General features: G+C 41.6%; 1 protein-coding gene across 2 annotated transcripts in view; it reads right to left on the reverse strand.

Moving 5' to 3' along the window:
* Positions 1–25,769, reverse strand: part of LOC132834687 (A disintegrin and metalloproteinase with thrombospondin motifs 12-like) — a 547,736-nt gene extending 521,967 nt beyond the window's left edge. Inside the window, exons 1-2 of one of the 2 annotated variants that reach the window (XM_060853764.1) lie at positions 25,423–25,769; positions 24,853–25,211 (exon numbers count right to left, since the gene is read on the reverse strand). In XM_060853764.1, the coding sequence (XP_060709747.1) occupies positions 24,853–25,211; positions 25,423–25,546 (483 nt within the window). In that variant the 5' untranslated portion in view covers positions 25,547–25,769. The remainder of the gene's footprint in view (positions 1–24,852; positions 25,212–25,422) is intronic. The other variant, XM_060853682.1, reaches the window with a different exon arrangement.
* Between the last annotated feature and the right edge of the window lie 1,136 nt (positions 25,770–26,905).

A 26,905-nucleotide genomic window follows, 5' to 3' on the forward strand; every position in this document is an offset into this window, starting at 1 on the left:
AGGGAGAATGTGTAAACTCCATAAAGACAGTTGCCCGAGGCTGGAATTGAACCTAGGTCTCTAGTGCTGTGAGGAAACAGTGCTAATCACTGAGCCACCACACCACCCTTACTGTCACTTCCAGATCCCCAGACACAAAGGCATAGGACAGACAATTTCATGGGAAGGGTGTCAGATTTCTCAATCAGGCTTCGAAAGCCAGTAAATGAGAGGCTAGCCGATCTCCACTAATCTGCCCTCCAAACCTACCACCTTCAAGGAACTGAGTGCCTGCAAATGAGAAACTTCTCCCCTATCCCCATCATTAAGGACCCTCCTAAATCTCTCAGGCCCACCAATATCATGCATACTCAAACAGATTCAATTAAATTCCACTCCATGAGTCAACAACTATCACTGAATGCCAGGGAAAATCCACCCACACATTTACCAAAACAAAAAAAACTATACAAATAGTATTATACTTACAGCTAAATATATACATATATCACACTAACATGAAAGGAGCAGACCTTAGCAAATATGGCAAAATCATGTGATTTAATTATCTGAAATACTCCTTGCAACAGGAGCACAATGAAGATTAATTGGCAAGAAGGTAAGAAGAACTGGTCTGTGAAATTAAAAGGATAGACAATATTATCTAATAAAAGAACCCTGTGTGCAAATATCAAAATGGTGCTTTCTCTGTTCTGGTTTGATCAAAGATTTCAGCAACATTCTGCTGTGAGTTTGGAGCATGCCTGCTCATCTCCCTGGGAACCGAGCCAGTGCATCATCAATAGCAAGAGGCCAGAATGAACACTATCTACAATATTCATAGCAGCTGGAAACAAATAGAAAAATAGCAGTGCACTTTACAGAGTCTAGCAAGGTTTGAATAACCAGCAGAATTATGGACGAGATAGATTACCCATTCCACAATATGCAGCTCATCAAACCTGTTGCTGTATTCTCTGCTCACACATTTTAAGCTTCCTCAAAACTGTATTTGTCTTTTACTGAAACTTAAGCATTCCTATTTCTCAGCAGATAAGCTTCAAGAACATCTATCACATCCTGATCTAAGAACTTCAGGTCAGACCCATCACAGCAAATTGGAAAATATAAGCTTTGAAAAGTGCACCAAATGGACAGCTTCAGTGGCAAAAGAGATAAACTGATCATGCTGACAGACACACTTAACTTTATAATGTAAATGTCAGTAACAGAGTAACTAATACTAGAGAGATAGGGAAGAATGAGCCATTGGCATGCCATAACTTTGGGCAAAAATTACTTACAGAGTACTGATTTGATTTGTTGTTGTCACATGTACCTAAGTATAGTGAAAAGTTTTGTTTTGCGAGCAATACAGTCAGATCATAACAAACAAGGAATCATTGTGAGGTTGTAAATGGCTTCAAATATTCTCTCCTGAAAGTTCTGTCCAGTTAACAAAGTTTGTGTTCATTGATCAACTGCACATTAAGTATAAGAGCATAATATACCAAATATGAGCAGGAGTGGGCCATATGTCCATTGAAGCCTTTCAATTGCCTTCAATACCTGTGAATATAAAGAGGGTTAAGCGTATGGTTATGTCAGAGCCTGATTGCAAGAGGATTTCAGAACAGGAATTGAGTTACAAAATCTTGATTCAATCAAATAGAACATTGGTTATATTATAATTGAGGGGCAGCATGGTGGCTCAGGGGTTAGCACTACTGCCTCACAGCACCAGGGATCTGGGTTTGATTCGAGCCTTGGATGACTTGTGTGGAGTTTGCACATTCTGCTCAGTGTCTGCATGGGTTTCCTCTGGGTCCTCCAGTTTCTTCCTATTGTCCAAAGATGTAAAGTGGCCATGCCAAATTACCCATACTGTCCAGGGGTGTGTAGACTAGGTGGATTGGCTATGGGTGATGCTGGGGTTATATTGCTAGGGCAGGCGGAGCAGGTTTAGGTGGTTCTCTTTTTGAGGTTCTGTTTCCACACTGTAGGGATTCAATGAATGCCAGGTATTGTGTGCAATTTTAAGCCATTACTTCCGAAAAGCTATTACTACCATAGCTGGAATGCAACAAAAAGTCCATCAGATTTGTTTCTGGGATGACAGGACTGTCCTGTGATGGGAGATTTAGTAAACTGCATCTGTGTAGTAAGGTTTTGGAGAAAGAGAGGTGGTCTCATTGAAACCTACAAAATAGTTAAAGGGACAACAGGACGCATGCACCAGACAAGATATTTCATCTATTTTAGAGCTTAGACCCAGGGGTCAAGGTTTCAAGAGCAGATAGAAGTCCCTTAGGACTGAATTGAAGGAAGTAGAATTTTTTAGTTAATAGAGAGGTTGTGAATATTGGCTTTCTCTATCTCAGAGAGCAGCGGAGATTCAGTCATTGAATATTTTTGAAGTAGAGATTGTAGTCAAAGATACAGAATGGCAGGACAGCCTCATCAATCTGAATGACCTGCTCCAGCTCTTACATTCCTGTGCTCCTAATAATCAACATTGCAGATCCCTTGATTACCTGAGAGAATGCCTATTCCAACCTCAAATATATTCAATGATTCAGCATTCACAACTCTCTTGGATAGAGCATTTCAAAATTTCACAGCCATTTCCCCAGCCAGTGGAAACAATCTTTTAGCATTTACCCTGCTAAGTCTATCCAAATCTTTGTACATTTCAATGAGATCAGTTTTCATTGTCCTAAGTTCTAGAAAATACAAGCTCAATTTACTTATCCTTGTAATAGGTGATACATTAATCCTTGGAACCAACGTTGTAAACTTTTACTCAAAAGCAAAAATACTCTTCCTTGGATATGGAGACCAGAAGTTCATGTAAAACTCCAGACACAGTCAAAATCCCTGTGCAACTATAATGGAAGTGTATTCCATTGTATTCCAAGTCCTTGCAATAAATGCCAAAATACTCTCTTCCTTGTCCAAATACATCCATATCTGTCTAAGCATCAACATTTCCAATAATAAAATAGGTTGGGATCTTGCACTCATGGTGCATAAACACTAATTGGCAAAATAACTTTTTTTCTGAGTTAGAATCCCTACAACACAGAAACAGGCCATTTGGCCCAACAAGTTCAAACTGACACTGTGAAGACCAACCCATGCAGAGCCATTTCCCATATCACTCTACATTTACCCCTGACTAATGCACCTAATCTACACATCCCTGAACACTATGGGGAATTTATTATGGCCAATTCACCTAATCTACACATCTTTGGATTGTGGGAGGAAACCAGAGCACCTGAAGGAAATTCACACAGACACGGAGAACGCGCAAACTCCACACAGACAGTCACCCAAGGCTGGAATCAAATGCAGGTCTCTGGCGCTGTGAGACAGCAGTACTAACCACTGAGCCACCATGCCACCCCAGCATAAACTTTATGGAATTTGAAATAATAAAGTGGGTCGTTTAGGTTGCAATTGTTATTTCCTCCAACTCCTTTTTATTTCATTAATCATATGATGCACTGGTTGCTATTAATATTAACTTTTCATCACAACATAGCAGTAGCATCACACTACTCTAAATTGAAAGATTTTCTCTAGCAATACTGCCTGGCATAAAACATGCCTTTGGTTTTGTCCAGAGGCTCACTAAAAACGTTACCTAGTATGGTGATGAAATGTCCAAAAATAAACCTTCCAGCTCAGTGACCAAACCTATATCCAGAACCTCAATGTGAGCTATAAATCTTCTCAAAACTCGCTGGACACAAAATATATTATCTGCTTATTAATATCTGAGTTTATAAAATTGGTCTTAGATCACACAGCCTTAGTTTCCAAGTTACAGTCGAATCTTTAAGCCATGCAATGGTTAAAAGGTCAATTCAACTATGATCAATGTTCCTCTTTGTATTCACTTATGGAACATTGATTAAAAGTGTCACTGGTTGGTCATCATTTATTGCTCCAGTTGCCCCTTAAGAAGGCGGTGGTGAGCTAGGTTCGTGAACCACTGCATTCCACGTGCCGTAAATTGACCATTAACAAGGGAATTCCAGAATTTTGACCCAGCAACACTGAAGGAATGGTGACGTTTTTCCAAGTCAGGGCAGTGAATGGGGAACTGGCAGGTGGTGTCTTCCCATGTATCTGCTGCCCTTGTCCAAGATGGAAGTGTTTAGGTTTAGAAGGTGAGTAGATTACTAGGAGCTGAGTGACTACAGAATAATTCTCTCTATGGGTGTAACCCTACCTCACAGGAAATACAATTTTTGCACATCCAAACTACCAACCTGTAGCCCCTAAATTCAACCTTCATCCCTCTTCCCACACTATAAAGTAGCGCCTTGGGCAGGGTAAATGAGGAACACAATCTTTAGGATTCTGCTATTACAGAACGGGCTTGCAGTCTTTAAATCGATCTAATTGTAATGTCTAAAGTTCATAAGTTGACAGGGTAGATGCTGGTTGGCTATTTCCCCTGATTGAGGAGTCTAGGTCACAGTATCAGAATGAGGGGTCAACCATGAGGAAACATGTCATAAATGTTTGTTCTCTATATGTGAACCACACGGGCACAATTGCATTTAATATCCATTTCTAGTGCTGGTGGACATTATTGTTACAACAGCAAAGTCTTTACGGTGATGTTATTCCAACAACTGTATTAACAAGACATTACAGAATATGAAAAATACAAGAAAAATTGGTGGTCACAAAGGAAAATCTAGCACTTGCTATCAAGGTTGATGACTGAATAATGATCACAAAGGCAAAGGTGGTTAATGAAATTTTATCATATCCATATCTCCAAAAGAAAGTAAGAAACATGTGAGCTAAATATTTTAAATTATGGCCTTTGTGACCCCACATTAGATATTTTTGTCAGTTGCATTGAATGTCAAAATAATTGTCGCAAAGTCAAGAGTAAAACAGAAAACTCATGCCTGTAGTTTAACTGACTTATACACAACCTCATGATACCTTCTCCAATTTCTCAAAGTAGAACATTAAACCATACATTGCAGTATAAACTGTTGAACAAATTGAATAAATGGACAAGTAGTAATTGTACAGTATAACTTCAGAGTGTTGTAAGCCTGGTTAGTCCTTCTCACAAACCACTAAGTAAAGTAAACTTTAATCAAGCTCCATTAATTTTGAACTTCATGGAGAAGTCTGCTTTGTTATGATCCCAGGTTATGTTATGGCTGGACAAGAAAGATCTCAAACAAAGATTGTGCTCGGTTTTAACAAGGTTGTGTCTCTCTAAAGGCTGCTGGAGCTACAGTATGCAAGCAAATGGACAGTATTCCATCACACTTGTGTGTCTTGCAGATAGCGGCTAGACATTGGGCATCAGGAGCAATATTCCTTCTAATTCTCTTTCCAGCTGCCCAGGCCTACAAGATCTGTGCAAAGCAGTGAGCTCAGGATAGGTGTAACCTCTGAATGCCAGCTGACGTGTGAGGAGTGTTGGAGCCCTGTATGCACACGGCTTCAAGGAATGTTGTCCCGTATAAAAGATACTTGCTGCATACACCTAGCATCTGAACTGCTAATGTAGCCACAGTATTTATAATGGCTAGGCCAGTTCAGTTTCTGGTCCAAGGTAACCCCAGGATTTTGGTTATGGGGAATTCAGAGATGGTAATGCCATTGAGTGTCTACAGTGGAAGGTTAACAGTTGGTTTAATTTATTGTAGTCACATGTACCTAAGTACAATGAAAAGTTTTGTTTTGTGATCAGTATAGATTGATCATAGCAAACAAGGACATGCAGATCATAAGGTACTTAGACAAAGTGAGGAATACAAGGTTACGCCTGTACCACAGGTGCACAAAGCAAGATCACCATTAGCAACATCAACATTATATGAAGTGAGAGAGGTCCATCCAGCAGTCTAATGAGGGCAGGAAAAATGCTGTTCTTGAACCTGTTGGTGCCTGTCTTCAAGCTTCTGTATCTTCTGCCTGATGGAAGAGATTTGAAGAGTGCATTATCATCATGAGAATGGTATTTAATGATGTTAGCTGCCTTTCTGCAGCAACATGAAGTATGAATAGAGTCCATGGATGGAAAATTGGCTTCCATGATGGTCTGGGCTGTGTACACAACTTTCCGTACTTTCTTATAGTCTTGGGCAGAGCTGTTTGCCATACCTGGCCATAATGCACCCAGATAGAATACTTTCAATGGTGCATCTGGAGACCATAGTGAAGATCCTTATGGACATGCCAACTTTGTTCAATACCAGCATCTCCAAAGCTTGAGTAAGAGACATGTTTGTGCCTTCTTGACCATCGCATCTCCAGTGGAGGTCCAGGACAGATTGTCGGATATGTCGTCTCATGATGGAACTGACCAATGCCAGACATTTGTTACTTGCCATTTGTCAACCCAAGCCTTGATTTTGTCCACATCATGCTGCATGGACATGGATTGCTTCAGTATCTAAGGAGTTAGCTGAAGATGGTTGGGCCAAGACACTATCCTGAGGAACTCATGCAGGAATATCCTAGAGCTGATTGACACAATGCCAGATATGACTCCAACCAGCAGACTGTTTGGCCCCAATACTCACTGACTCCAATTTTACTGGAGGTCATTGATGCCCCACTCTGTCAATGCAAATTTTATGTGAAGAACTATCACTCTCACCTCACTTCTGGAATTTAGCTCTTTTGTCCATGTTTGAATCAAGGTTGTAATGAGGTCAGGAGCTGAGTGATCCTGGTGGAACCCAAACGGGACGTCACTGAACAGGTTGTTGCTGAGCAGGTGCTGCTTGATAGCACTGTTGATGACACCTTCCATCACTTTACTGATGATCAAGAGCAGACTGATAAAGCAGTAATTAGCTAAGTTCAATCTGTCCTAATTTGTGTGTATAGGACATATCTGGGCAACTTTACATTTTGTCAGTGTTGCAGTGACACTGGAATAGTTTGGCCAGGGGTGCAGAATGTCCTGGAGCACACGTGTTTAGTACTATTGTCAGAATTTGTCCGGTGCCTCTAATCATTTCTTGGTATCAAATGGAGTGAATTAAACTGGATGGGAATCTCACATCTGTGATGGTGGGGACCACTGGAGGAGGCCAAGACGGGCCGCTTACTTGCGGAACGCTTCAGAGAACACCTCCGGGCCGCCCGGACCAACCAACCCAACCACCCCGTGGCTCAACACTTTAACTCTCCCTCCCACTCCAACGAGGACATGCAGGTCCTTGGACTCCTCCACCGGCAGAACATAACAACACGACGGCTGGAGGAGGAGCGCCTCATCTTCCGCCTGGGAACCCTCCAACCACAAGGTATGAATTCAGATTTCTCCAGTTTCCTCATTTCCCCTCCCCCCACCTTGTCTCAGTCGGTTCCCTCAACTCAGCACCGCCCTCCTAACCTGCAATCCTCTTCCTGACCTCTCCGCCCCCACCCCACTCCGGCCTATCACCCTCACCTTGACCTCCTTCCACCTATCCCACCTCCATCGCCCCTCCCCCAAGTCCCTCCTCCCTACCTTTTATCTTAGCCTGCTTGGCTACTCTCTCTCATTCCTGATGAAGGGCTTATGCTCGAAATGTCGAATTCTCTATTCCTGAGATGCTGCCTGGCCTGCTGTGCTTTGACCAGCAACACATTTGCAGCTGCGATCTCCAGCATCTGCAGACCTCATTTTTTACTCGAGGCCAAGATGGAGCTTTGTTGCGAATGCTTCAGTCACATCTTTTGCATCAATGAGCTGGGTTCCCTTATTATCAAGGGCGAGATGTTTATGGAACCTCCTCTTCCAATGAGCTGTTAAATTGTCCACCGTCATTCATGACTAGATGTGACAGGGCTGCAGAGTTTGGATCTGATCCATTGGGCGTGAGATCACTTAGTTCTGTCAATCACTTGATACTTACACTATCTGTCATGCAAATAACCTGGTTTTCTTTTTCACCAAGCTGAGAACTCATTTTTAGAAATATCTTGTGCTGTTCTTCATTCAAGCAGGGATGTATTCTTCCTCCAATAGTCACAGAGAGCCTAACAGTCCAAATCTTCCTGGAAAAAGAAATGAAAAGTTCCTGATGCATACCGTTATTAATGTGAAAATTCAACCAGCAAGCAAAGCCAGGGATTGAAATGTTGGGCAGTGATCTGCAAATGTTTAGAACATGCTACTTAAGTTACATTCTTCCTCCATTTAGACCATAAGACCAAAAGATATAAAAGCAGAATTAGACCATTTAGCCCATTGAATGGCAGAGCAGATTCAATCATGGCTGAAATATTTCTCAAGCCCATTCTCCCACCTTTCCCCCATAACTCTTGATCCTCTTACTAACCAAGAACCTGTCTATCGTTATCTTAAATGCACTCGATGACTTAACTTTTACAGCCCTCTGCAGCAATGAGTTCCATGGAGATCCTGCTCTCTGGCTGAAGAAATTCCTCCTTACCCCAGTTCCCTTCACCTGGAGGCTGTATCCCAAGGTCTTAGTCCCTCGTACTAATAAAAATATCTTCTCCAAGTCCGCTTTATCTAGACATCTCCGTATTCTGTAAGTTTCAATCAGATCCCTCCTCATCCTTCTAAACATCCTTCGAGTACATGCTCAGCTGTTGCTCCTTTGTGCCTGAAACCACTCCATATATTCTAAATGTGGTCTGATTAGAGCCTTATACAGCCTCAGCTATACTTCTCTACTCTTGTTTGCTAGCTCTCAAAGTGAATACCAACATTTCATTTACTTTCTGAAGCCAACTGAACCTGAATGCTAACCTTAAGAGAATCCTCAACTATAACCCCCAGTCCCTTTATGCTTCAGATTTCCAAAGCCTTTCCCCTCTTCAGAGAATAGGCTATGTCTCTATTCCTCCCTCTAAAACGTGAACTTCACACTTTCCCACATTATATTCCATCTGCCACTTCTTCGTCCACTCTTGAGCATTTCCAAGTTGTTCTGCAGCCTCCATGCTTCCTCAACACTACTTGACCCTCCACCTATCTTTGTGCCACCTGCAAACTTAGCAACAATGCCCTCAGTTCCTTCATCCAGATCATTAGAGTATAACGTCCAAACACTTACCCCTATGGAAGTCTATTAGTCACCAGCTGCCATCTTATTCCTATTCTCATCTCTGCCAGTCAGCCAATCCTCTATCCATGCCAGTGCCTTGCCCCTAATTTAGCAGCCTCCTGTGTGGCCCTTTGTCAAAAGAAATCAAAATAGATCATGTCCATTAGCTCTCCTTTGTCTAATTTTCTCTTCAAAAAGTTCTAACAGATTTGTGAGGCATGGCCTTCACTTGATGGAACCGTGCTGACTCCACCCTATTTTACCATGTACTTCCAAGTACTCCGCAATCTCATCATAAATAATGGACTTGAAAATCTTACCAATGGCCAAGGTCAGGCTGATGAACATACTGTTTCCTGTCTTCTACCTCTCCCCCTCCTTTCTTGAACAGGGGTATTCCACTGGCTATTTTCCAGTCCTCTATGACCCTCTCTGACTCCAGTGAGTCCTGAAAGACTACCACCAATGCCCATAAAATCTCCTCCACTATTTCTTTCAGACCTCTGCTATATATTCCATGCAGTCAAAGTGATTTGCCTCATACACACGGCATTTCACCCATGACTTTTCTGATACATTCAGAACTTTACCCAACAATTGCACTTTCAATTCATTGTCAAAAGTTACAGCATATTGTTAACAATATAAGAAGGCTGTTAGCGATGCAATAATGGTTAATGTAATTGCTCAAACTTTCTGATCTTGAGTACATATGATTCCTGAATGTCAACTTATCCTAATAGATTAGAAAAAAAATTATGTTTACAATTTTTTCATGTTTCCTTTGTGGGTTTTTTTTTGTTTCTCTTAATCGAATCGTTCTTCTCCTCTTCTTTTTTGACTCCAATTCACTTTTCCTCCCTAACTATGTATTTCTCAATGCTTAAATCTTTTTGATTAAGAAAATGCCCTGTTGCCCTTGACATGTCATTGTCAGCTGGTACGTCCAGTCAATCATAATGCAAATCATTTTCAAATTGCATGAAAGAGAGAAAGTTCTGAGGGTAAAAGACCACAAAGCAATGATTGTGAGGTCTGTTCTTACAGAGTAAAAAAAAAGTGGAGGCATTTTCTGAGAGTAAATTTAGATATATGTTCTGAAAGAAACCAATAGACAGTATCGTCAATAATGCACCAATTCATAAAGCTCGCAGTGAAACAGCTGTAGCATATGTGATCACTACCACAGATAGGTTTTCCACATATTTCAGTCCCAGGACAGACCAATCCTAATCCAAACAAGTTAAACAAAGTATGCAATAAGAAAATTGTACACATAGCACAGCTCATGAACCACTTGTGGTCTTTTTTTTGCCAGACCATCTGTGTCCCTTGGCAGATATGCTACTCCATCTGTTTCCAATTATGATTTACTTGGCTGTAGATTCTTATCAGTACCAAAGGTACAGTATTGTTCATCTCTTTTTCATGCTCATCTGCAGGGGAATGCTTTTGGAAGCAGGGCTATCCTTGCATCTGCCAAGCAAGTGGAAGGTATGTTTTAAAGCTACATTATTGTGCAATGTGTATTGGATTATGGCCACAAATACACAAGTTCTAAAACACTAGGCATCAGGCATTATATACACCACTTTGATCATGCTGTCCTACAGAGATGTTACCAGATATGCACACATATAAAAATTAGCATAGCCAAATAAGAAAATAAGTTAACAATGTAAGAGATTTTTTTGACTCAAATTCAACACTAATACTCTGCAACTATTTCCTAAAACAGAAATACCAAGAGTAATTGCTAGGATATCATAAATGGTTAATGGTTATGATGCCTCATTGACCAGCACCCCCATCCTCCATCCCAAAAGGAAAGGGAATATGAAGGGATGCAAATGATTTCTCCACTTGGCTAAAGTTACTGGAATAATTACAAAGCGACAGATCACCAAACTAACACTGTAATTACGGTCAAATGGATGGTGGGGGGTGGGAGCTGGGAGCTTGGGGGAGTAAAAGACACATCCCAATTTTGTTGAATAAAAGCACCCAATGCTTTAGGTACAGCTTCATTGGTCAACTTGTATTGTGAAGTGGCCAGCGAACTTCTTCAATGGTAAATTAGCTAAATAGAGGCATTTAATTTCAGTAGAGTCATAGAGATGTACTGCATGGAAACAGACCCTTCGGTCCAACCAATCTATGCCAACCAGATAGCCCAACCCAATCTAGTCACACCTGACAACTCCCGGCCCATATCCCTCCAAACCCTTCCTGTTCATATACCCATCCAAATGCCTCTTAAATGTTGCAATTGGACCAGCCTCCACCACATCCTCTGGCAGTTCATTTCATACATGTACCACCCTGCGCGTGAAAACATTGCCCCTTTTATATCTTTCCCCTCTCACCCTAAACCCATGCCCTCTAGTGCTGGACTCCCCGACCCCAGGGAAAAGACTTTGTCTATTTATCCTATCCATGCCCCTCAATTTTGTAAACCTCTATAAGGTCACCCCTCAGCTTCCGATGCTCCAGGGAAAACAGCCCCAGCCTTTCCCAATAGCTCAAATCCTCCAACCCTGACAGCATCCTTGTAAATCTTTTCTGAACCCTTTCAAGTTTCACAACATCTTTCCAATAGGAAGGAGACCAGAATTGCACGCAATATTCCAAAGCGGCCTAAGCGATGTCCTGTACAGCTACAACATGACCTCCCAACTCCTGTACTCAATACTCTGACCAATGAAGGAAAGCATACCAAATGCCTTCTTCACTATCCTATCTACCTGCGAATCCACTTTCAAGGAGCTATGAACCTGCACTCCAAGTTCTCTTTGTTCAGCAACACTCCCTAGGACCTTACCATTAAGTGTATAAGTCCTGCTAAGATTTGCTTTCCCAAAATGCAGTACCTCGCATTTATCTGAATTAAACTCCATCTGCCACTTCTCAGTCCATTGGCCCATCTGGGCCAGATCCTGTTGTAATCTGAGGTAACCCTCTTTGCTATCCACCATGATTTATATTTTTTTAAATAAACAATACATCCTGACGAATATCCTAGACTTATTGGAAAATTGGCCTGATAAAGTGATTCATTGGGTATGCAGTCTCTGCAATGAAGCAGAAAGTCCATAGACAAATTCAACATTAACCCCAAGATCAACACAGACAGAAATTTCTGTGCATCCTTTTAGGCAGATATGTGTCACCTACTGGTGAAATGTCACTCAAAATTATGGCTCCATAGATGAGTGTCCAGTTTTCAATACAAGATTTATTGACACTGACAGCACCAACAAGTAACACAAAGAAGTGGAAAGGACGAGATCTAAGTCCAGTGAATGTAATTTTACAATTGTGTTATTCTATACATGGCCATTTCCATTACATTATTTGGAAAAGCATTTGTCCAAAGAGTGCACCACAAATGACTGAAATCTCAGCTCCTGACCAGGGATTTTAGCATTTCATCATAGGTTTCAGAAAAAATATTAAAAGGTATCACAACTAAATGCAGCTTAATACAGCTGCATGAAGCATGACAATTATTGTGTACTTTGTTTAAAATTTAAACGCTTCAATTTAAGTGTTTATTTGATCCCATAGACATAAGACACATGGTTTGAGGAATTGGTTTTGTGCAAGCAAACCTTAAATTTCCTTGTGCTATAAACTTTTCTTGAGCACGGTGCTCAAGATCTACTGTTACTGCTGGAGAGAATTTATTTCTTCATGACAGCACTCCATTCTTACTCTCCAACAACCAATAGCTGACAGAATGACTCGTTGTCCTTGTATACCTGACTTTCAAGTCACTAAATCTTTAGACCAGTGCCCTATTAAAAGTTAGCATTTGGTTATTGGGTAAATAGTGACAAGAATTCAGAGAGAGGCAGTGGCGTTAATGTCACTACATTAACAGTTCTGAGCACAAGGCTAATGATCTGGAGGTATGCTTTGATTTGGTTTATTGTTTTCACATGTATCTATGCACACTGAAAATTTTTGTTTTGCACGCTGTACAGGTATATCATAATATGTAAGGACACACAGATCATAGGGAAATTGAACCGAGCAAGGCATACAAAGTTACAGCTGCACAGGAGGTGTACAAGATCAACATTAGATTTGAAATTTGAAAGGTCCATTCAGCAGTTTTATAATGGGGGGAGGAATGACGCTGTTATGTGTGTTTAAGTTTTTGTTTCTTCTGCCTAACGAGAGAGGTCAGAAGAAATTACGGCTGGCATGGGAGGGGTCTTTAATTATGTTGGCTGCTTTTCCACAATGGAGTCAATGAATGGGAGTTGGCTTGTGCGATGGTCTGGGCTGCGTTCACAACTCTCTATAGTTTCTTTCAGTCCCAATCCTGCTCCGGCAAATGGTGAAATTTAAATTTACTGAAGTCTGGAATTCAAACCTTGCCGCATGGCAAACAAACATTACTGAATGTCTCTAAAATTGGTTCATGAATGTTAAGGTACAGAAATCTGCTGTCCTTATTTGGTATGGCCTACAAGCAATCCCAGACCTGTACACTGCCTTGCAAGCCACTCAGTATCAGACTGCTACAAAACCTTAAAAGGAAAACAAAACTGCATAGAACACCCAACGCCAATCTAGATGCAGGAGAAAACTATGGCAAAATCAGTCCCTTTCGGCCTGTGAAGACCTCCTGACCAACAACTGGGGACTTGTACCAAAACTCTCTGTAATGAACCCAGTTGATGTTATTACTGAACAAATCAGCCCCCAGATTGACACCTGACTTGATAGATCATATTTGTATTGGTTTTAAAAACACAAACACATTATACTGCATTTTTGATTTTAAGAATACAACAGAAGTTTATTAAACAAAAGAAATAAAGAAATAAAGTAGAATAAGCCAAACTATTTAGATGTAACACGCATTTAACAACTTTGAAACAATCCCATTAATCCCGACAACATTCCAATACTCAGCCTTCATAGAGACTGCACTTCTCTATTCCACATAGAATTTGACTTAGTTGTAGCTTCAAGTCCTAGCCATGAGAAACTGATACCTCTTCCTAGAGTCTTCATTCAACTGAATTACAACTCTCTCAGCTTCAAATATCTCCCTTCAGGGTTTTAAACAAGCATTTCTGGTCTGAAATGCTGAAAGCAACCCTCAAACTTCCTTAACAATCCTAAAACTAACTCCCTTTCCCAAGAAACTGTTTTACACATGCAGCTTCAGCAAAGAATTTAACAAACTGCCCTAAAACTGAAACAATAGTGTTCTTTCCCCAAGCTATCGGTGGTTCTCCTAAGCCTCCCAAAATGAATCCAGAATCTTTGACCTGAATGCCTAATGCAATATGTGATCGACTTTGTTCACTCACAAACTCTTTGAAATGAAAACAAAGTGCCATGGCTTGCCAGGAAGCTAATCATTAAATCCCTCCAGACACACTGAAAACCAATATGCTCCTAGCTCAAAATTCAAAAGTACAAAGATAAATATTGAAGTAAATAAATCATGCATCTTACATCACACACCCCATAATCTAATCAAACCTCAGCCTGACCTGATCATACTCATGGAATTATACCTGATAGGAACTTTTAAAATTCTAACAGATGCAACAGGACAAATGCAAAAATGACCCAGGGAGTTTAGAACCAAGTTTCATTGTCTAAGGATTTGGGGGAGGCCATTTAGTTCAGGGATGAGAACGAATGTCTTCACTCAGAGTGGTGAGCCTGTGGCAATCCCTGCTGCAAAACGCACTTGAGGCCATAACAGTGAATATTTTCATGGAGGAGTTAGATATAGTTCTTAGGGCTAAAAGGATCGGAGGGTATGGGGTGAAAGTGGGAACAGGATGCAGAGTTTGATGATCAGCCAAGACCATATTGAATGACTGTCAGGACTGAAGGGCTGAATGGCCTACTTCTACTGTTATTTCCTTTGTTTCCATAGAGTTCTGCTCATAACACCTTAGGAAGGAGGTGTGCAAATGTACAAAGGTGGGAACCCTCAACACATTTAAGAAAAAAAGACATGGGAAGCTTTTTTTTAAGAACACACAAGGTGGTTCGGGTGTGGAGTGAACTTCCTGAGGAAGGAGTGGATATATGGGCCAAAGAGTCTGTTTCCGTGTTATATGTCTCTATGACTCTAAATATTTAGGGGAGCACTTGAAATTGCATGTGAGGCCATAAGTCAAGTATTGGAAAATGGTCAGATACTTGATGACCAACATGAATAGAATGGATCAAAGGATCTCTTTCAATTATGTTAAAACTCTATGATTCTAGGAATTCAGCAGGAGGTCATTCATCTCCAGTTTCCTCAATGCCTGTCCACTCTCTAGAAGGCTCCAGTCAAGAGTGTGATGGAATACCCTACTTGCCTTGATGAGTACAGCTCGATCAGTCAACTTGACATCATGTGGGACAAAAGTTCACTTGACTAGCACTGCATCCACCACCTTTATCATTCAGTCCCTTCACTTGTAATTCACAAGACAGCATTGTGTACCATCTACAAGTTTCACTGCAGTAACTCATCAAGTTTCTTTTGACAGCACCTTCCAAACCTTCAAGCTCTTGAAGGTCTAGTGCAACAAATATATGGGAACACCACCACCTTCATGTAGCCTCAAGCCACACACCAACTGGATATGGAATTATATTACTGTTCCTTCACTATCACTGGTTCACAATTCTAGGAATCTTTCCCAGCAACACTGTGGACATACATATACCCCAAGATTTGCAGCAATTCAAGAAGGCAGCTCATTGCACATTCTTCACCACGATAAGGGATCAACAATATATTTGATTTGACGATAACTGCATCCTTTGACAAATACAATTTAAAATATTTTGACTCAAAAGAATTATATTAACCTGAAATGTAGAATGAACAAAGCTAGAAAATGTTTCTCTCCTCACAGCACCACACTGCTCTCTAAATAAAAACAATGATCATTCCATGAACTACAAAACGTGCAGGTGGTAAATATTGTCAAAGCAATGAAAGTTTAAGATTTGTTAGAGTATAGTTTCATGGTTACAGTTAAAATGCCTCTGTAGATTTGACACAAATACAATTTTTAAGAGCAGTGCAAAGAGTAACATTAAGGTCCATTTGACACACTTTAAAAGAAAAAACACAGTACGATGAAAAAAGAGTTTTCCTCAATGTCAAACTGTTGTTGAGATTCATCATCTAAAAAAGATTTGACAAAATGATTGTTTTACTTTTTCAAGAAAAATCAATTTTCATCTTATTTCCCTGTTTCCTCAATACCGTGCACCTTAGCAGATCACAATTCCATCGGCACCTCTATACTTTGTACATATAGTTATTGCTCAGCATTTCAGCAGTGAGTACCTCATGGTTATTCAGCAGCATAGGCTTCACTTTTTTTTCACATGCATACATATATGGTTTGATAGATGTTATTGGTGACACCAACTACAATGAACTAAATCTAAGCAAACTGCAATTAGTTCATGACATCCGAGATTATACAGGAACGTTCCTGTCCTGCGACTCTCCACCCATCATATAAACTTTTTATCAAAAGATGGAGAATTCCTATTATTATTAAATAGGGAGTACTATTTAAATAGAGAAAGACTGCAGAAAGCTGCAGCACACAGAGAACTGGCCATCCTTGTGCACAAATCGCAATAAAAGGATGACATGCGGGAGATTCAAGATGGTGGCGACTCAGCAAGTCTGAGTCTACAGTGCTCCTCCCGAGACTTGGGCAAAGTGGATCACCCACCCCCACCACACTCACCAAATCATTTAAAATAGCTTTTATTTATATAACTAGTTGTTTGGTAGTGTTGGTATTAAATTTAAATAATCCAATCTCTTAGGAAAAATGACTAAAGGGAGGAGAGCCCACAGCTCTCAGCAAGCAGGGACCCCTCCCCCACCCTCTCCAGCTGCAGCAGAGGCGTCCACAGCTGCCCCGGGGGACTTACCAACAATAACGAGCCTTATGGAGATGATTACCAAGCTTGACGCGAAGATTGATGCCTTCATCGAGGAGTCCCGACATCGCTGGGAATCACTCTCGGCCAAGCTGCAGAAGCACGGCTGAGACATCCAGGAACTCGAGCGCCGACTCGGAGGGGCGGAGTTAAAGGCCGTAACCTCGGAGATGGCAGCTCAATCAGCTGCGGATCAGGTCCGGGCTCTCGAGCAGCGAGTCCGGGCCTTAGAAAATCATATTGACGACCTCGATAATCGAGGTCGTTCAAAAAATATTCGTTTGCTGGACCTTCCCGAACAGGAAGAGAAAGGCCAGCTCACAGCATTCTTGGAACAGTGGTTGCCACAATTTTTGGATCTGGAGGCTGGATCAGGCCAGGTATGGGTAGAATGGGCCTACCGGGTCGCAATACGCGGGCCTGGCTCGAACCAGCGCCCACGCCCGGTAGCTGCAGAGCTACAGGGAGAGGCAGATACTCCTGGATGCCTCTAGAAATCTTGGAAAAGATCCCAAGGCCATGATTTATAAGGGATCCAGGATCATGTTATTTCAGGACTTCTCCCCGGCTCTGGCTCGAAGGAGGAAGGCGTTCGATGAGGTGAAGAAATGTTTAAGGGACTTAAATATTCAATACTCCCTACGCTACCCAGCGACGCTATGTTTTAACCGCGAAGGATCCGGGTATAATTTCAGTTCTCCAGAAAAGGCTAAGGAATTTTTGGACTCTCTCAAATAAATCGTAAGAGACAATGTATGTTGGCGTGGTTTTTCCCCACTTCGATTTATATCCCCCCCCTTTTTTTTTCTTTTCCTTATCTTACGGTTTATTACTATCTTGGGGGGGGGGGGGGGGGGAGGGAAGAGGGAATTATTTATTTGCTCTCTATTTAATGACTTTCTCCCCCCCCCCCCATAGGGTTCTTTTATTTTATTATTATACGTATGTATGTTTGTATATACATATGTGTGTATGCATGTATGTGTATATAGGTATATATATAAGCCGGGGGGTTTAGTTAATTTTAGTGGGGAGAGGTGGTTACTTTATTCTATTTTACTTTTGTCTCTAGGAGCAGGGTTATTTTCCCTTGCTACTTTATATAATTATATTTAATTATAATTTGTTGAAGTTGTAAGTTTATAGTTATATATGTTTGTATATGGTATTAATACTGCCAAATATACTCAGGTGTGGGTGGGGGGGGGGGGGGGGGGGTAGGGTGCTCACTGTTAACTCTAGCTCTGTATTATATCTGAATTCTCCTCATTCTATTAAGGAGTGCCTGGGTCAAGGGTGGGCACTGGTTGGAAGAGGCTATGATGGATCGTTGGAAAAGAAGTGATACCCCCTGGGAACAAGGGGGATAATCTCCATTCAAATATGTTTTATATTTTTTTTATTATTTAGAATTAGTTTCCTTTTTATTATACTGTTATGAGTGTATCAGAGAACCTTTATTTTTGTAAATTCTATATGCTCTATGCTCGGGATGTTTTAGATCGGGTTTCCCCTCCCGAGGGATCTCGGATTTACCCGGATGACTATGGTTGATTAATTGGTTAAGTGGTGCACCTGGAATGTCAAATAGGAAGAGACTATTTTCTGTTCTCTCTTTCCAAATAGGGAAAAATATTTTGGTAAACTGGGTGGCTGAAAGTTCCCCTGGATTTCCAAATTAGCACAGATTAATCATGGAATGTATTCCCTTTGACTTCCTTATAAATATGTTGCACAGAAAGACCGAATTATTTTATAAAATATGGCAGCCCTTTTACATAGATATTTTGGTTACCCTAACAAGGGCCTTTATTTAATTGAGATTATAAACATGGCTTGTCCGGGGCCCCTTGGGAGGGGAATCCTGCACGAATACGGGTTTTGTTATATATGATGTTAACACATTCCGAGCAAGTATTTTAATATCCAACTTCTATGTTAACCGTTGGGGTTCTTTTTTCCTCCCCCACTTCCTTTTTTTTTCTCTCATGTTTTCTTATTTAAAAGATGTAAATGACTTAATTATACATTCTGCCTAATGATTAGTAGTTAATTGAGTTTTGCTTTTTTTCTCTTTTTTCTCTCTCTCGGTATTTTTCCTTTGTTAAATTTTGATTATCGTATATTTAAGATTTATTTTTATATCAATGTTTGTATTTGAGAGTTTTGTTTATTTTTGTAAATTTGTTAAAATGTTAAATTTCTAATAAAAATATCTATATTAAAAAAAAAGGATGACATGCACGTGGGGAAGGAAACTGGAACAGAAGTTTATATTTGGAAGGGACTGGAGTATAAGAATGAGATCTTGCTAATATTACACAATGCAATATTCAGACCACACCTCGAATAATGTGAAGAGTTTTCCACCCATTATCTAATGAAAGATATACTGGCATCAGAGGCAGTCTAGAAAATGTTCAATGGGTTGATTCCAGGTATAGTGGGATTTTTGTATGAGGAGAGACTGGATAGGGTGGGGCTGCACTTTCAGGAGTTGAGAAGAATGAGACGAGACCTTAATGAAACAGCTGAGGTTCATAGCTAGCTTGACAGGGTAGATGTAGAGAGGACCAGGATATAAGCCCAAAGTGGTCTCCTATTTAAAACGAAGATGGGGAGGATTTTTTTTTCTCTCAAAAAGATAGTCAATCTTTGAAATTCTTTTCCACAGAAAGCTGCCAAGGTTCAGACATTAAATGTATTGAAATCTGAGATAGACAGATGCTTAATCAGTAAGGGAATCAAAGGATAAGGCAACAAAGTGTAGTAGAGGGTTGTCAGATCAGCTATTATCCATTAAAAAGGTAAAGCCAACTCCTTTGGGTGAATGAGCTATTTTTTGCTCCTCTTTCTTCTGATCTTATTCATCAGCGAATTCATCAACTTATCTCTTTTCAACAACAGAGTAATGTACTGATCTGGCCTTGAGCTAGAACAATGCTATCATCAGAAAAAGCTAAAACACTGCCTTATCTTGCACTTCTATGGTACGGAAACCATATAGCTGAGGAGCAAGGAGAATACAGTGTTAATACAGGGTAATTGTGTTGAGAATAAAACATGACATCGAAACATAGAAAACAGGAGCTATTTGGTCCATTGAACCTACTTCATCAATCAATGTAATCATGGCTTACCATCCAACTCAGTATCATGTTCCTTCCCATACCATTTGATCCCTTCAGTACTAAAATCTACATCCAACTCCTTGAAACTAGCCATTTTTTTTTGCCTCAACCACTTTCTGTGGCAAAGAATGTCAGAGATTCACCATTTTCTGTGTGAAGAAATTTCTTCCCCTCAGTCCTGAGTGGCCCACACCATATCCTCTGACCCTTGCTTCTGGACTTCCTGGCTAATGGGAATATCCTTCCTGCATCCTGTCTAGATCTGTTAGATATTTATAGCTTTCCATGAGACAACTCGCATCATTTTCCTAAACTCCAGTGAATATAATCTTAAATATTCCAGTCTTTCTTCAAAAGTCAGTGATGCCATGCCAGGAATCAATTTTGGTACACCTTTGCTGCAATCACTCCATAGCCAGAACATCTTTCTGCAGGTACAGAGACCAGATTAGATTAGATTACTTACAGTGTGGAAACAGGCCCTTCGGCCCAACAAGTCCATACCGACCCGCCGAAGCGCAACCCACCCATACCCCTACATTTACCCCTTACCTAACACTACAGGCAATTTAGCATGGTCAATTTACCTGACCTGCACATCTTTGGACTGTGGGAGGAAACCAGAGCACCCGGAGGAAACCGGGCGCAGACACGGGGAGAACGTGCAAACTCCACACAGTCAGTCGCCTGAGGCGGGAATTGAACCTGGGTCTCTGGCGCTGTGAGACAGCAGTGCTAACCACTGTGCCACCCATAATGTGCAGGTGTGATCTGCACATTAATGCTGCAGGTGTGATCTCACCATGACCATGTACAATTTTGTAACAAACATTCCTGCTCTTGTATTTAAATCCTGTTGCTATAAAGGCCAATGTTCCAGTTGCCTTCTTCACTGCCTGCTGTCCCTGCATAGGTACAGCAGGCAGATTCCTGAAGAAGGGCTCATGCCCAAAACATCAATTATCCTGCTCCTTGCCTGACCTGCTGCGCTTTTCCAGCAACACATTTTCAGTGCTGTACCAGCATGCTTACTTTGGGTGACTGATGCACACAGTTACCCGGGTATCATTTCACCTCTCCCTTTCTCAAACTATCCCCATTCAAGGAATGTCTGCCTACCTGATTCTGCTACCAAATTTATCACGTTTATCGATTTATCACTCAACAATTCAGGAAAAGTAGTTGTGGAGAGGATGAGCCAATTGAATTAACACGGGGTTGTGCTTGAAACAAATTACTCATTTCTCTCCATAGAACCTGATTTTAGTTCACTAATCTTTTCTAATATTTCCTAGTTTGATTTCAGACCTCCAGCATTAGCAGCTTTGTTCTGTATGAATGATTGCAAAGCTCTACTGGCAAACCTTGACACGTCTAATCACATTTCTGGTGTGTGCTGTGATGTGTTCCTTCATGTCTTGGGAAGCCAATCAATCAGTAGAGCTTTGTTTTGGAATTGACTGGTGAGAGAGAACAGCTAATTTGTCTCCTATCAATAAGATTAAAGCCAAAACAACTCAAAGAACTACGGATACTGGGAATTAAAAACAAGAACAAGAATAGAAATTGCCGGGAAAACTCAGCAGGTCAGGCAGCATCTGTGGAGAGAAATCAGAGTTAATGTTTCAGATCCAGTTAACTTTCTCTAGATCTGACAGCAGCTCAGAAAAAAAACCAGAAATTGTTGGAAAAACTCAGCAGGTTTGGAGTTCTGAGGAAGGGTCACCGGAGGCAAACGTGAACTCTGACTTTTCTCTACACATGCTGCCAGACTTGCTGAGATCTCCAGCAATTTGTGTTTTTTTTTTCCTGACTTACAGTATCTGCAGAACTTTAAAGTTTTTTTTTAAGTAGCTAGGAAAAGGTCGGTAATAATATGCTGATAATGTGGTGCGTGAAGGAGTGAACCATAGGTGGAAATGGAGCTCGGGGGAAAGAAAAATAGTGGGACAACGAAGGAATGGGTAAAAATTAACCTGGCAGAATCAATACCATTATACTAATGGGACCATTAGTAGTGGAGAATGGGATGGTTGTGGAAGCAGCCTATGTGATGACAAGACCTGGTGTGTGGTGAAGCAGTGATTTACCTGCATTATACTAGCAGTATCAAGTAGACTGCAACCACTACTCACAGTGCAGTCTCCTCTACACTGGGAAGAGTGAATAAACACTTTACAGACAGAACTTAGTGATCATAGTATGGTTGAGTTTAGAATACAGATGGAAATTGTAAAGATCATACCAACATCAGGGTTCTGTGCTTAAATAAAGGAGACTACACTAGGATGAGGGAGGAGTTGGCTAAAGTAGACTGGAAGCAAAGACTTTATGGTGGGGCAGTTGATGAACAGTGGAGGGCTCCCAAAGCAAATTTTTCAAAGTGCTCAGCAAAAGTATATACCAATGAAACAGAAGGACTGTAGGAAATCTGCCATGGGTGTCGAAGGAAATAAGGGTGGCGATCAAATTGAAAGAGAAGACATATAAAGTTGCCAAGAGCAGCAGGAAAATAAAAGATTTGGGAAAACTTTAAAGGTCAACAGAAAGCCACAAAAAAAGCTTTAAAGATATGTAAGATGGATTATGAGAATAAATTAGCTCAGAGTGTAAAGACAAATAGCAAATATTTTTAGAAATACATAAGAAGAAAAAGAGTGGCTTTAGAGGATGAGATGGGTAATTTAGTTATGGGATATGAGGAAATGGCCGAGACATTGCACAGGTATTTTGTGTCAGTCTTCCTAGTGGAGGATAGAATAATATGCCAGTAATTGACAAAGAGACGAAGGTAGGAGAGGACCTGGAAACAACCATTATCACAAAAGCAGTAGTGCTGGGCAAGTTAAAGGAGCTAAGGGCAGACAAGTCTCCTGGCCCTGAAGAAAGGCATCCCAGGGTATGAAAATAGCAAATGCACTTACAGTAATTTTCCAAAATTCACTGGACTCTGGGGCGGTTCCAGCTGATTGGAAAACAGCAAATATGATACCACTGTTTAAAAAAGGAGGTAGACAAAAGATAGGGAATTATAGACCAGTTAGCTTAACTTCTGCAGTGTGAAAAATGCTTGAGTCTATCATCAAGGAAGAAATAGCAAGGCATCTCGATAGACATTGTCCCATTGGGCAAATACAGCATGGATTCATGAAGGGCAGGTCATGCTTAACTAATGTACTGGAATTCTATGAATCATTGTGAATACGGTGGGCAATGGGGACCCAGTAGATGTGGTGCATCCAGATTTCCAAAAGGCCTTTGACAAGGTGCCGCATAAAAGGCTGCTGCGCAAGATAAAAATCTATGGCATAATGGGTAAAGTATTAACATGGATAGAGAATTAGTTAACTAACAGGACGCAAAACGAGGGGATAAATGAGTGCTATTCTGGTTGGCAATCAGTAACTAGTAGTGTGCCTCAGGCATCAGTGTTGGGGCCACAGTGTTGTGGGCGGCATGGTAGCACAGTGGTTAGCACTGCTGCCTCACAGCACCAGAGACCCGGATTCAATTCCCGCCTCAAGCAACTGACTGCGTGGAGTTTGCACGTTCTCCCCGTGTCTGCGTGGGTTTCCTCCGAGTGCTCCGGTTTCCTCTCACAGTCCAAAGATGTGCGGGTCAGGTGAATTAGCCATGCTAAATTGCCCGTAGTGTTAGGTAGGGGGTATATGTAGGGCTGAAACTGTGTTGCTGGAAAAGCGGAGCAGGTCAGACAGCATCCAGGGAACAGGAGATTCGACGTTTCAGGCATAAGCCCTTCTTCAGGAATGAGCTTCTTCAGGAATCAGTAAATGTAGGGGTATGGGTGGGTTGCGCTTCAGCGGGTCAGTGTGGACTTGTTGGGCCGAAGGGCCTGTTTCCACACTGTAAGTAATCTAATCTAATCTAATCTAATCGAACTACTCACAATTTTTATATATATATATATATATATATATATATATATACACACACACACACACACACACACACACGATTTGGATTGGGGACCATGTGTTAAAGTTTGCAGATGACACTAAGATGAGTGGCAGAGCAAAGTGTGCAGATGACTATGAAACTTTGAAAAGGGAATAGTTAAAGTGAGTGAGCAAAGATCTGGCAGATGGATTACAATGTTAATAAATATGAAGTCATCCATTTTGGCAGGAATAACAGTAAAAATGACTTATTTGAATGGTAAAAAATTGCTGCTGTGCAGAGGGACCTGGGTGTCCTTATGAATAAATCACAGAAGGTTGATTTGCGGGTGCAATAGGTAATTAAGACAAATGGAATTTTGTCCTTCATTGCTATAGGGATTGAGTTTAAAAGCAGAAAGGGAGGCCACAACTGGAGTGCTGCATGCAGTTTTGGTCTCCTTAATGGAGAAGGGATATACTGGCACTAGAGGGGCTGCAGAGGAGTTTCACTAGCACCATCATCACGTGGGCTGTTGTCACAACCAACACAACTGTCAGCTACCAACAGTCCTCCTTAGCTGCTATTCATTATCCCAAACTGACCTTTACTGAATCCTTTGTCTATCCAACTGTTATCTCTCTCTAGACTCCATCTCCACATACTATTTATTTCTCCCCTCATTCCATCTTTGGCACATATACCAATCTTTTCCTAGCTGTAATCAGTTGAGGAAGGGCCACTGGACCCAAAGCTTTCTCTTCAGAGATCTTCCAAGATTAAAGTCAACTGAGTCCTTACATAATCTTCTGCTGGTTACACAGGCTCTGTTCCTCACTTACCAGTCCTCTGCAGGTACTGATAGCAGCATTGCCACTCCCCAGATCTGGATGCTCCACTCTACCCAGGAAGTGACACGTGTTCCCTGTAGGTCTCTGAACGATGGTCCCAGTTACATTTCCGTATCTTTTCTCCAGGACGTAGCCTGGCGAAAGGAAAGGGCGATTGAGTGTCAGGTTGAATAGCAGCTTTTGCCCTCGGTGGACAAGTTGGTAATAAACATGCTCCTCTCTTTTGCCAAGGTCCCGCCTTCTAACGTGGTTGACATAATGAGTGACATCCGGAGACAGTATGGCCCCACTTTCGTCCACTTTGATGGGGTGCACGATTTCATAACTTTGCAAACTCCTTACAAACTTCTCTGAAAGATAAAAGGAAACGGCACAAACCATAAGCGCATGATCCTCCAGGGGACGCCGACAGCGTTACTCTGGGATTATTCCGGTTAGCCGGAGTGACCCTGACCACCACCTCCTCCCCCTCACCCCCAAATCTCAAACCGTGACCGAATCCACCCACTCCGTGCAGCAACAATCATTGAGGGGGGTGTGATTGGAGAAACCAGCACAAACCTTGTTTCTCATCTGCAAACAGCAAACTGTTCACCTTACGGTCACTGTGGGAAGCAGCCACAAAGCTGAAGACGTTGAAGAGAAAAGGGACGCCCGTGATCAAACGTCCGCCCAGAAGAGGCATGGTTCCATTAAAAGTTGCATCGGTTGAAAGGAGGTTTTGCAAGCAGGCTGGGCGAAGCGCGGGCCCCGGCCATGGATCGGCCCCCCCAGCACACACACACACAGAGTACAGAGAGCACAGAGGTCGGACACAAAGAAGGGAAGGCGATGGCCAGAGGAGGAGTAATCGAAAACTTCGGCGTAATATTTCTTAAGGGAAGAGGGAGGGTTCGATAACTGCCTTTGGCGGTTTCCAACTTTTTTTTAATCCTGCAGTTCACTTCGAGTTACATGGAAATATGTGCAGCCCTGTGCCGAAACATGCATGTTATCGCATGTAGTGACAGTGTGCATCGGTACTAACGCAAAATATCAAAGCCTCATCCCCCCCTCACTGAGTTGGCCTTTTGATATTTCAATATTTCCTCACTCGTTCATTCAGAAAATTGACAATCTGGCCAAGGAATGCAGCATTAGTACATAACAGGATTTCTCCACACGTTGCAGTTGTGTTGACAAGATTGGGGGAAATGGGAATACTTAAAGGAATTCCACCCCTCCCTTCTCTCCTGGGTTCCAAATGCACTTGGCGTCAGTGAGAGAGGATAGAATCATCAGCTTTAATGCCAAGTGTTTGTGTATCGTCAGGCGACCTGGATCTGAATTATTAGCCATTGATTCTTTAAATTAAACCGCCCTTTCACTCTCGGTCCCTGCACAAACTGGGAGCCGATTGCAACCTCCTCCTAGTAAAGATGATTGGTCAGTGGCAGAGGCACTTTCAGCTCCTGTGGATCCAATGAAGCGGGAGTCTGAGCTCCAAACGTAGTTGCTGCAGGGGAGAGATAGAGTTTAGATGATCAAAACTCATTTCAGCTGTTCGGTCACATCTCCGGGGAGAGGCTGGTAACTGTGGCCGTACCTCACAGTCAGGGTTTCCCCGTTGCCCTTTCAATTCGTTTCTGTTTCTACCACATGCTTCATGGTTTTGTATTAGAAATCGAACTGCAAGCTTCTTAAAGTGTTTGTTTGACATTAGCAGCGCTTTGAGGGAGTCAGGCAACCACTCAGCAGAATACTACTGCCATTGATCTAACCATCTTAGCCCTGTCAGAGATCATCCTAACGAGTACTCAGCTGGTTAAAACAACAAATGCTGGAGATCATAGCGGGTCAGGCAGCGTCCCTGGAGACCGAGCGCAACCTAACATTTGGAGTCTCCTCCATCGATGCTACCTGACCGGCTGTGATCTCCAGCATTTGTCGTTTTCATACAGATTCCAGCAGCTGCAGTAATTTGCTCCGATTTAGTTGGTTAAATTGGAAATCTTTAAGCAGACATAAGACTGCCGAAACACCAAATTAAAAATACACACTTGCC

This window comes from Hemiscyllium ocellatum, chromosome 1 (genome assembly GCF_020745735.1).
Source record: "Hemiscyllium ocellatum isolate sHemOce1 chromosome 1, sHemOce1.pat.X.cur, whole genome shotgun sequence".
NCBI lineage: Eukaryota > Metazoa > Chordata > Chondrichthyes > Orectolobiformes > Hemiscylliidae > Hemiscyllium > Hemiscyllium ocellatum.